Source organism: Coturnix japonica, chromosome 1, assembly GCF_054131305.1.
Source record: "Coturnix japonica strain WE chromosome 1, WE-NBRP24, whole genome shotgun sequence".
In the NCBI taxonomy this organism is placed as follows: domain Eukaryota; kingdom Metazoa; phylum Chordata; class Aves; order Galliformes; family Phasianidae; genus Coturnix; species Coturnix japonica.
The window spans coordinates 143,660,655-143,672,358 of record NC_140663.1 but is presented as its reverse complement, the minus strand read 5'-3'; the positions used below and the strand labels follow the sequence as shown (position 1 = coordinate 143,672,358).

The 11,704-nt window shown below is 33.5% G+C and overlaps 1 protein-coding gene across 9 annotated transcripts in view; it reads right to left on the bottom strand.

Moving 5' to 3' along the window:
• Nucleotides 1-11,704, bottom strand: part of DACH1 (dachshund family transcription factor 1) — a 351,662-nt gene that overhangs the window by 95,389 nt on the left and 244,569 nt on the right. For 5 of the 9 annotated variants that reach the window (XM_015851658.3, XM_015851656.3, XM_085553916.1 and 2 more), the window contains 2 exons: nucleotides 8,109-8,244; nucleotides 6,006-6,143 (listed from right to left, as the gene is read on the bottom strand). In XM_015851658.3, coding sequence (XP_015707144.1) covers nucleotides 6,006-6,143; nucleotides 8,109-8,244 — 274 coding nt within the window. The remainder of the gene's footprint in view (nucleotides 1-6,005; nucleotides 6,144-8,108; nucleotides 8,245-11,704) is intronic. The other 4 variants (XM_085553891.1, XM_015851657.3, XM_015851661.3 and 1 more) reach the window with 1 other exon arrangement.

The window sequence follows — 11,704 nt, the reverse complement described above, 5'->3', positions numbered from 1 at the left end:
CTTGTCATACTTTTGTAACTTGTGCTACTTTCTCTTGGATGGAAAACATCCTCTTCCCCACTATGGTGTCAGCTTCAGCTATCGTATTATGCTGGTTGTTCTGCAGATTTCTTTTAAAACACATCAGATAAATATGGCTTGTAGAAACTCAAGTTCAGCTCATAATTACATCTTGTCTACTAGGAAATTTTGTGGCCAAGAATCTTCTCCAAAATTAGTAAAGAATAAGTGTGACAGCTCCTAATGTATACTGATAGCTTCCAAGAAAGCTCAGGGATATGATCAATTTCTAAAATCAAATCTAAGCAAGTCTGTACCAGAACTGGGAGAAGAATCAAGCTTAACATGAGACTTTTGCTGACTCTGTTTATTGGGATCCCAAAGAATCCTTCTAAATGCAAAGACAGACCAGTTTAGAGGCAAAAAGTCGGTGATTAGTTTTCACAAACTAGCTTTCTAGACAGCATGAAGACAAAGATATTAGATACATCTTCAAAGTGGAGAAACTTTTTAAAAAAAACAAAGTTGAAAAGAGGGAACAAATCAACCTGTTTCTCTTTGAACTATAATACTGGTCCACCTCAGAGGAAAAAATTACTCATACAGGTTGCAAGGGAACACTAAGTGTAGGCTGCAATTGTCAGTTCACACTTTTCAAAAGTGATTCTTTATTATTTAGCATTTTAAACATTTAAGAAAAAAGTAAAGAAAAACCACAGGGCAGATTATTAGCACTTTGTTTAATGTTTTACATTTTAGCATGAGTTTTCTGTGCAAGAAAAAATACAGGTTTTCTGGCTTCTTTACTAGTAAATAATTTAGGAAAAAAACCTTGCAATTTCATTTTTTCATTAACTCAATGTTTTTAATGTACTTGAAACATTCTTTGGCCTCTTGGGCTGAATGAAGAGGCACACCAACAGCCACTGTCCAAAGATTATTTTGGTGATACTGGCTTCACTTTAGTGCACCTCTATGTTATCTGTGAGGCTGCAAGCTTGACTATATGTATTTTGTAGATCCTTGGAAACACTGAAAACTCAAATCAAGACTCATTTCACAATGTGCTAAATAACGAAAATAAACAGACTGAACTCAGAATCGTAAGGAATTGCAAACTAATATTTTAAGACAAAAAAAAAACAACAACAAACAAACAAACAAAAAAAACACTTGAAAAGTAGAGTGAGAGCACAGAACTGAAACATGTCAATTATATTTACAGAGAGATACCCGTCAAGGTCTCTTAATTACCTTCTAGTTCCATTAAAATGAAATATTCTGTAAAGACAGAATGTATAATAATATTTTAGAAAAAAAATCACAAAGAAATATTGTTTGCATATCTTTCCATATAAATGCATACGAAAATGAACACATAAATATATTTACATAGGGTGTAGCTGGGCAGTAGAGCTGTGAATGAAAATTGCGTTTTAAGTCAACTGCCAACAACATCTGGGAAAGAGTTTTTTTCAGAGAAATAGCTAAAATCATAACAATGAGCAGAAACATAATTTAGGCAAAGTTCTGGAGCATTTCTCTACAGATTCTGCTTGAGAACAGGTCAAGCAGAAGAAAATCTTTGATGATGTTATAATTTCCTCAACTTTTAATGCATGGATTCAATATAGCTACACCTTAATTGCTGCTATTGAGGTCGTTATTGATTATCTGAAAATTACTTAAGAAATTTCCCTCTATATCAAAGGTAAAAAGCATTTCTGCAAGAAATAATTTGACTTCTTTATGAACATGGTGAATATTTTATATTTTGTTATAGAAAACAGCATGCACATTTCCAACAAGAGTGTCCTTCCCATAACACCTCAAATAACATATTCAATTTAAAATGTAAGCATGACATTCAGGCTTCATTTGCTGTTGGTGTCAGTCTAAAAAAATATAAATTGATGCAGACAGAAAATTCTAATCTGATGCCCTAAGGCCAGATTCAATAAAACACTTAGGCATCTAAATTTGGTGTTAAATCAAGTAACTTTTAGGTGTTTGTCCCCCAGAATGGTATCCTGGGCTGAAGTGAGGAAGGAGCTTACATTCCGACTTACTGCATAAGGTAGGAATTGCAATTATCTGTTGGGGGGGGTGGGGGCGGTGTTAAGCAGTCACCGCCACCAGCATCCATTAACAGAATCCAAGCCAGGTACTTCAATAGATACCAGGTATCTATTAAAGTTAACAAGTGAAATTGTAGTTTGCCTAAGCCAATATGAAATATAGTGCAGCTATCTGAACATAGCGAAGAGAGGAACTCTGTGAAATGGACCAAGCTATAAATTCCACCTTGCAGATGCACTAAGACCAGAGTGTGGGTTGGAAGAGAAAAGGGATGATGTTAAAATATACTTCCTCTTTCACACAACTCACAGTGATTACAGATTTGTTCAGGACACACGTCACAACTTCAGTTCTCTTTTTTGTCCACAAGGAATAAGAATCTACGCTTCCAACCTTAAAGAGGGAAGGGATGAGAAGCTAACTTCCAAGCCACTGATTATTTCGAACTCTTTTGTTGAAAGACTTCAGACCAATGAGCAAGAAAAATGTAAGATTTAAGTCATCTTAAGCTTAGGTTTGCTGGTACTTTCTCCTTTTTATGCTTTTTTGAGATTTATTAAACAAAATCACTAAATGGGTTAGATTTCAGACACTAGAAAGCTATTATTTTCACAATTTCATATGGGGAGATCTGCAAAACCTGAGATATGACCTGAGCAGGAGTTCTGCACTTTCAATCTTAGTAACAAAAATCCACCTAAGAACTAAGTAATACAATATACCTCAGCAGAAATTTAGGGACTATCCAGAGCAAACTATTATGTTCATAGATACTTTACTGAACCTGAAAAGATCCAGTCTCTTAATTTTAAGACTGAATGCATCCTTCTGCTTCACAAGTCTTTTTTAGCTCTAATTATTTTATAATCTATAATAAATCATAGGTTACAAAATTAAATACTTGGTTTTGATGATGGCTGTCAAGTAGTTGAACTAACAGTGCATACATTCTATGACATTCTTATAGTGGATTTAAAAAATCAGCTATCCTTTAATAAGAAAAAAAAAAAAAAAAGAGTACTGGAAATCTACAGTACACAGGCAGTAACACCTTGAATTCCATATGAATTTTGAGGCAGAAGTGCTCTGCAACATCTCCTGCACATCCTCCATTTTTCAGACTGGGAATCTGGATGCAATACAACACAACTCAGCAAATCTAACTTTTCTCCTCCTGGAACTCAGAAAGCGAGTGGAAGTTCATATGTTTATGCCAAGTTTTGTCCCACCATGAAGCTAAGAAATAGGCAAGTTGTGCATTTGGAATCAGTAAGTGGAAGACATCCCCAACACCCACCATTTACACATGGTCTTTGAAAACAGAAGTTATTCCTAATTTTCTGCAACAAATATTGACATATTGGCAGTGAATGAGACACAAAGAACCTAACTTCATTCTTGGTGGGATAGTGAAAAACTGTCTGTAATGGAAGCTGAGGTCACTCAGCACAGGGCACACCAGAGCTGAGAACTATTTTGAAGTCTAAAAGCAAATTTAAAAAAAAAAGAAAATTTCAAGAGGGATTTACTGTATCTAAAACCCCTCCAGTGAAAAGAAACTAATTCCCACCACTGGAAATAAAACTGGCTGAATTTTAAATAGAAATACATGTAATCTTTAAAAACTTTATAGCACTCTCTCTTTTACACTACTACTGGTGAGAAAGATGATTAGCCTATCTGTCTTACACTAAAACATTTAAATTTTCCTTTATTGATCAGCTGTCTCCATTATAATTTCTTTTCACTTCTTTTTGACTTCTCTGTAAGCATTAAATAATTTTTCCTTAAGCTCTCAACACTTCAGATATTTTAACAATATTTTTTTTATTATTATTATTTTTAATTGGAAGGAGGTACAAGAAGAGCATAGGCAGTGCCCTTATACCAAGCAGGATTTCACAGGCTCTCACAGGCTCAATTAAAGAACATTTTGTAGTTGCAGCTGATAGATTCGTGCCAACAAACATTTAGAAGACAATGAAGTAATGTTTAAATGCTCATAATACCTATTCAGAATATCTCTTTTCCTCTGATTTATTTTTCCTTTTGATCCAGGTAAGGAGGGTGATGTTTTCAACTCTGAGAGTACTACTTCCTATTAATGCTTGTTAGTATTTTTTAACACGAATGCATTCTAACTGATTTGTACTGGTAAGCAACGGTTTTGAAATCGGATTGCAAGCTCACAGTGACAAAATTAGATAATTACTATCTCCAGAAATATCTATAAGCTAAATCACTATTTTAATACAGATTAGACCAGTATTAAAGTTACAGTATTGGTAACAGAAACATGATAAATATAGTCATGACAAAAAAATCAAATTTTAATTTACCCTATCAATCTAGATAGCCCATAAATACTTATTATTACTTTGATAGGCTGGAACAGAAGGGAAACAACAATAAAAAACAAAACAAAACACCACCAAAACAAATAAAAATGAACAAATAATAACAAAAACAAAAACACAACAAGAAAATAGAAGATTTGTACTAAAGAAGGAAAAAAAAAAAACACAACTATTTTTTCATCATTCTCAAGACTTTTGCTGAGAACTTATCTTGCAAAAAATGTGACCTGGATATTTGGAATATTACTGCCTTGTTTATACAAAACCTTTTTTAAAGAAATGAACGACGTAAAAAACAGTAGCAATTCTAACTATGCATGTCTTTTTGCCAGATTTACCAGCCTGATTATACTTAAATGAGTAACTTCAAAGGCTGAAAAAAATCATTTATGGAAATGCAAAACAAATCTATTTGATCACACCATATTTCACAGCAGGGATACAATTTGTAGGGGCTGAGTGAGGGCATAGTGACACACAAACACGTTGTGTGTTCAATGAACCAAAATAAATGGTTAATATAAAAGAAATGTTTCCATTAATTTTTGGGGGTAATCCTATTAAATATGCCACCTGTCCAGAATAGAAGTGTCCAGATATTATTTTTTTTTTCTTATTTCATTGTTCAAGCACAAAGCAGAGAAAGCATCACCTAATAGCTCTTAAAATGAAAATACAACACAAAATGACATATTTTGAAATCTCTCACTGAAGAGAATTTCTCTAGCTGTTTCAGTATGTGACTGTTATACTTTTAATTTCCTCTCTCACTGTTCTCAATTAAGTATTTGGTTTATTTTTTTCTGATAAGCCCCCAAATACCTCTTCAACTGATTTTTCTTATTTCTCACATCCCCTCCAACAAAATGTTTCTTGTCCATTAATAATATTTAAAATTTGTATCTATTTAGTAAATTTAATGCATGAAATATACCTTTTAAATTCAACCAGTCCTCCAAAATATCCTGTAACAACCCTGTACAGGAACATAACTTTGAATATCAATAGAGATTAAATGGTGTCATAATCAGTATAAGTGCATGTGGACTATTCACCTAGATCAAACACTTTGGTCATATACTCAATTAAATTTAAATCCCATTATATAATGTGTACCAGCCTCATTTTATGCAATTCCCTAATTTAATGACTTGGTATTAGCCTTTTTTCTTTTTGCACACATGGACTAATTTTCACGGTGCTCAGTTCCTTTGGGAAGTAGGTCATTAAAGTCAACTGGATGGAGACAGAAACTTAATACCTAAACAGTCTTGTACAAGGGCCAGAAACACAGCAGTACTATAAAACTGTTTTTCACTCATCCCTCTTTGTAATATCTGTGAAATTCCCACCTCATATAAATATTGATCATTAATGTCAAGGACCACAAAACAGAAGAATCCAAAAAGCTATCATTCTGTTATAACTAAATTTCCAAAACACCAACAATAAGCACAGTATAAAATAAATCACAATTTTTACTGAGCTACTGAAAAAAATGAAAATAAAAATAATAATAATTATAAAAAAAATTACAGTGAAATAGTAAAGTCCTAATATCTATATTACCTTTCTCAATGTGTATTCTTTTTGACTCATGTCCCATGTCATGACCAGCCAGATCACCTTCTTTAGGCCCAGGAAGGACATTAGGAGACAAACCCATCAGCATTTGGTTCATAGATAGCCCATTCTGATGGACAGCTGCTAGACAAAAGCATACACAGAAATAAAATCGATCATTACATTAAGAATATTTATTTCTAATTATTTTACCTACTCTTCCTCTTAATTACACAAAAAAATCTAGTAATCTTAAGGTTACTTAATTTGTGCAATCGGCATATAGAGAGTGAACCAATTTCTTCTTCTTATACCTTTCTTAAATTGGCTTGACTCAGTTGTATATTTTCTTGTTTATTTAACAAAAATTGAAATTCCAATCAAAACAATATGGAAAAGAACAGAAGGTTCTAAGGGAGACATTTATTGCATGAGGTGTAGTTAGCTCTAGAAAACTTATTTTATGTGTTATCTAAATTAAGCACTGTGGTATTCAAGGTAAGAATTCACTGTTTTTCAGAAATGTATTGTTCATCAGATTTGCAAATCAGACAGCTAGAAATCTACAAGAACTGCTCTAAGAATCCCACAAACCCAGAAACTACTAGAAGGCATGAAATATCCCTAAATTATCCCTAAAAATTGCATTTGCAACGGTCTTGGTCCATTTTCAATGCAACCATTTTTTCATAGGTAGCTCATATTTCTGTAGTAGTCATTCTTGCTGGTACCACAAAAGCAGACGTACTTAAAAATCAGCTGTGATGACAACAAATCAGATAGGAAGGAAAAGGATTGTTTCTTTCAGTAAGTTACTGAAGTGATCCAGTATTTAAGGAACTTTGTTATGATCATTACTGGGCGAGACAACAGGCTGAGATTCCACTCTTGTCTGCTGGTAGGTAAGTAGACAAAATTAAAGGAGAAGTCCACTTCTTAAAAAAAAAAAATGTAATTCCTTAGCAAAAACAACAGCAATCTTTCTGTATATAACTCAAATATTTATTTATTTTTTTATTTGAGTATTTTACATATGAATTCATAAAAAAATCAGGAAACAGACCAAAGTATATGGGATACTAGTCTAATCTACACTCTCAATTATCCAAGTGATAAGAAAACAGAATTCTCAGCTTGTCATGGTCAGGCCTCATTTATTTTTTTGATAACTCATTTTTCATCACAAAGTAATGACAGATCTTTCATCTGAAAGTCAGTGAAGAACTAGTTTCCTGAATCTGCAGAGTTTGAATGGAAACAGTCTAGAAAACTCATGTTTGCATCTAATCAATATGTCTATGTACTTCATAGCTATTTCGTAGCCCTCATTTTATATGCTAAATTCTTCAGTTCTACCTGCTAAAAAACTCAACTGTGGAAAGATGCCTTAAAAGCATAAAAATCTGTAGTGAAACAGTAACAAAGGAAACGGATAAGTTAAATATAAATTTAATATCTGAAAATAATAGGCATTTGAATCCACAGATATTAACCTGGAATAGTATAGAGCCCACTGTTTCTGTCACATAATTTATGTCCCCTACACAGGGCATTAATAAAAATGGTATTGCTCTGTGACATCATGGTTTCATTTCATCCCACTCCACGTGAACTGTGAGGTAATAACACTCTTTGCATCAATTCTCACCATTACAAGTTTCTACATTTCAAGAATTTAAAAAGTATACATATTTTTAACTGATTTACACTTCTTTTCTTTTTTTCCCCCAAGTAATTCTGTGATGTAAAATGCTGCTTATGAAGCCAGATTCAATTCAGAAATCTAACTAGACTAGCCAAATTAAATAAAACTTTAAAGATTCATATGTTCAGTTGTAAAAACTAATCTAGCAAATTAGTTCCTGGCTGTAATTCATATATTTTATCTTTATGTTTAATATGACATGATGGCAGTTTATATCAGTACCTGGTATTACAGGTATTACAGTACAGCTAACTGGGGAACTCGAAGTTGGGAAACAGTCATTGCAGCTGAACTTCTAAACACGATACCTGTGAGATCTACTTAAGATGAGGGCATTTTGATTAGAAAAAACAGCTGCACCTAATCAAATTTAAAGTGGTAACAAGGAGAATAATGTGACCTACGGATTCTGTCTGAAGAGCTCTCAGTCCGTGCAGGAGAGCTGGACACACTGCTGCTTCGATGAGAGGATGGATGGCTGCCAGGTCTTCGGCCCTCTTCAAGAGAAGGAGCAGGAGAAGGGCTGTCTGGAACACGTTCCTATACCCCATGAAAAATAAGTTTTAAAAAAGGCATGTTAAAACTTGGCTTCCAAGGATCATTTCCCTAAACTGTATACCCTTCCTAAATCAAAACCTATCTTTTTCTTCCATCAAGGTGTCCAGAATTTGCATCATATTCTCAAAGGGAACTTTGCAGTTTTAGGACTGAAAACTCATGTTAGTATGCTATGTGAGAGCTGCTCATCCTGTCAGGATTTTAAATTGCCTTCTGGACTACTTATAAAGATACAGGTTTTGCTTTGCTTTTGGGTTTCCTTTTAGTAACTTAAATCAGCGTGCTGCTGAATTAGAAATATATGTTTTGTTTACTAGCTTACAAACATTAGCGTTAGAGGATGTGAAATAAATTATACTTTACTAAATAAATAAAGGCCAGTCACTGCTGTTTTAACCCATGATTAATTTTATTCCCTAACTTAGTATCAAAGGTGTTTTTGAGAAAAGTGATTTTAAAGAACTGCTCTAGATCATAAAGAAAACTGGACCAGAGTCTGAGTGTCTTTCAAATGATGGAACACAAACCAGGAAGGAATCATATTTTGAGAATTAATGTTTTGCACCTTTGTCCTTATCATTTCTTTAAAATATGGAAAAATGCCCACCAGCATTCTTCTGTCCAGAGGAAAACGTGTCATGACAGCTGGGAGGAGCTACAATGCACTTTGATTTTGAAAGTCACAGCATGCAGACATTGATGGCTTGGACTGCACTTTTTGCTATGTGAAAACTGTCAAAATGCACCTGAGCGATTTACCCAATATTTACTCAGAATTCTGAATGAAATAATGAATAATAGCACAGAACAGTCCTTTCCAGAAAAATAACAATTTCCAGAAAAGTAACAATTCTGACTTCCAATGACACAAATGCAGAAAGAGTATACATTCAACTCACTAAAATCATTCAGTAACAAAATAATGCACTTTGTATGTTCAATAACATGTACTAAATCTTCCAGTTACAAATATCTTGAAAGAGTTTTTCTGAAAAGAGAATCATGCTCCTCACAGTGTACATTGATTTTGCAACAGTAATTATTCTTCATGCACAGCAGTAAGATGAATGTTAATTCTGTTGAATGCATTCCTACGATGCTTAGCAGCACAACTATTTACAGTAATCAATAGATTTGTTCCAGGTAAGCTTTACAATAAATGTCTGTTAAATTTGCAAAGGGACTCAATGGGCCTATTAATGAAGTTGGAGAAGACCTTTCAGAAAAGCGCTTCAAAATGTTTAAATAGTGAATAATCTTCGGTTTTTAAGTTAAAAACATTGATGAGAATAGTTTAACTGCATCATAGCTCTAGGCTTATTTTTACTTTGATTGTGTTTATATATCCATGAACTGGGTATTCAAGAGGAGGATTATAACACAGATGCTTTCCAAATGTAGAAGATTCATTTCTTCAGATTTAGGAGGATTTAAGTATGCACAACGTACAGATTTGGTATAAATTGGAACACAGTATATTTAATCATTAAATTAACATATAATTTCACTGTTTGGCTTACAGTGCATTGTTCTTAGAAGGGTTTCATTAAAATGAAATCCAGTGAGCATGTAAGATTTGAATACAGAGCTGCAGAGTAAATTAATTTATTTAAACAGCTTAATTTGTTTATCCTATTTATTTATGTGTGCTTTTACAGCACACATTATGAGATGGCGAGAGTAAAAGGAATTTACAGGACAACAAAATATAATTATTGTGCAAACAAAACAGATAATGAGTTTTATTCACATATAATATGACACAGCAGACAAACTCTATGAGAAAACTAAATACACTGGCTTTATCAATTCATTTGTAAAAGGCCCTTTAACTCCATGAAAAAAAAAGGGGGGGGGGGAGGGGGGAGGGAAGAGGGGGGGATTAAACTATGCAGAATGTATTAATTGACTAACTTAACTCATTTTTATATCCTTGCTTCATAATTCCACAATCAATAATACAGTCTATACCAATTTTTCATCTTTATCTAAACTAGCTGCAGTAAGAAATGGAAATTCTGCTACTAAGATATGGAAATACTCTGTAACTCTAAAAAGTCAGAGTGATAAACTAATGGCTTTGAAATACCAATATAAGCATTCTCCCTTACTACACCTTTTGTGTATAAGATAAAGACTCTATCTGTGGTAAAATATTAACTTCACATTTACAGTGGCTTCATTTTACAGTTCCTCAGGAAAGAAAATGTGCGAAACTGTGTTCACTAGATAACTCAGGTGATCAGAACTTTTTTATAAATTCTGCACAATGTCAGTTAAGTCTGTGTTAAAAGAATTTACTATGTTAGAATCCTTATAGCAGGATTATGTTACTTGACTACCAGCAATCAAAACCTGTAAGTACAAAAACAAACAAACAAAAAAACATATACATTTATTTTATATATTTTTGGTAAAATCTGTTTAGCTTGAAATAGACACATCTGCATTTTGATACTGAAATGTAGTTTAGACATGTTAAATAGATATGAAACTTCAGAGACACCTATCCTTTGAATGAAAGGGTTTCTCAGTCAAATGAGATACAGACGATAAAGTCAGTGTAGCCTCATCCAAAACCAAATATCATGGATCAGTTCAAGCGCACATGTGCAGACACTGAGTTCTGTTTCAAACATCAAAGGATTCTGAGATGTCCATGTCAGGCTCACATGATCTACAACAAATCTGTCATCTTCAGGAGTGGCAGCAAAATGCCAAAAGCATTATGCTTGCACACACTGACTGATGAGCTGAACAGCTTCCTAAACACAATTGCCAGTATTTACCAGAAAACAAGATATGCAGAATTATTTATGACTTGCAAAACATAACCCCAACTAGCCACATTTTTTTCCTCTTTTTTTTTTTTTCAATTTAACGTGACCCAGTTTATCCAAATAGACAGGTCTTTCAATTAGGCATCAGAACTGGAAGCCATACTAAGCAAACACGTTACACACTCCTAAGGAACAAATCAGGAGAGTTCTTTAGTTCAGTGTTCTTTACAATCTGATACAAATAATGAATTCTGTGTATTTAAGAATCTGATGTTTAACACTTCCAAAAATTATCCCAGCATATATGAAGCTTCACTGTAAGGACTGCAGTGTCCTTTCCCGTACTCTTACTCCACTGACGCTACAAGTCACAGACCCTCAATATTAATTCACTTTATAATTAGCAGAATTGTTCTTGCAGCACTGGGCTTTTTTTTTACTTATGAAGAACAGAGATTTTAACAGATCTTAACAGTCAACTCTAGAATTAGAAGGCACTCATGTTTTCCAAAAATACCACATTACCCACAACTTAATATTATCTCAGTTTCTTCATGTAAAATAAGGATGTCTTGATGTACTTAACAACATTCCTCTACATTTTTGGAAAAGCTCTTCACATAGATGCAAAGACCATATAACATGAGCCCATACTACAAGAT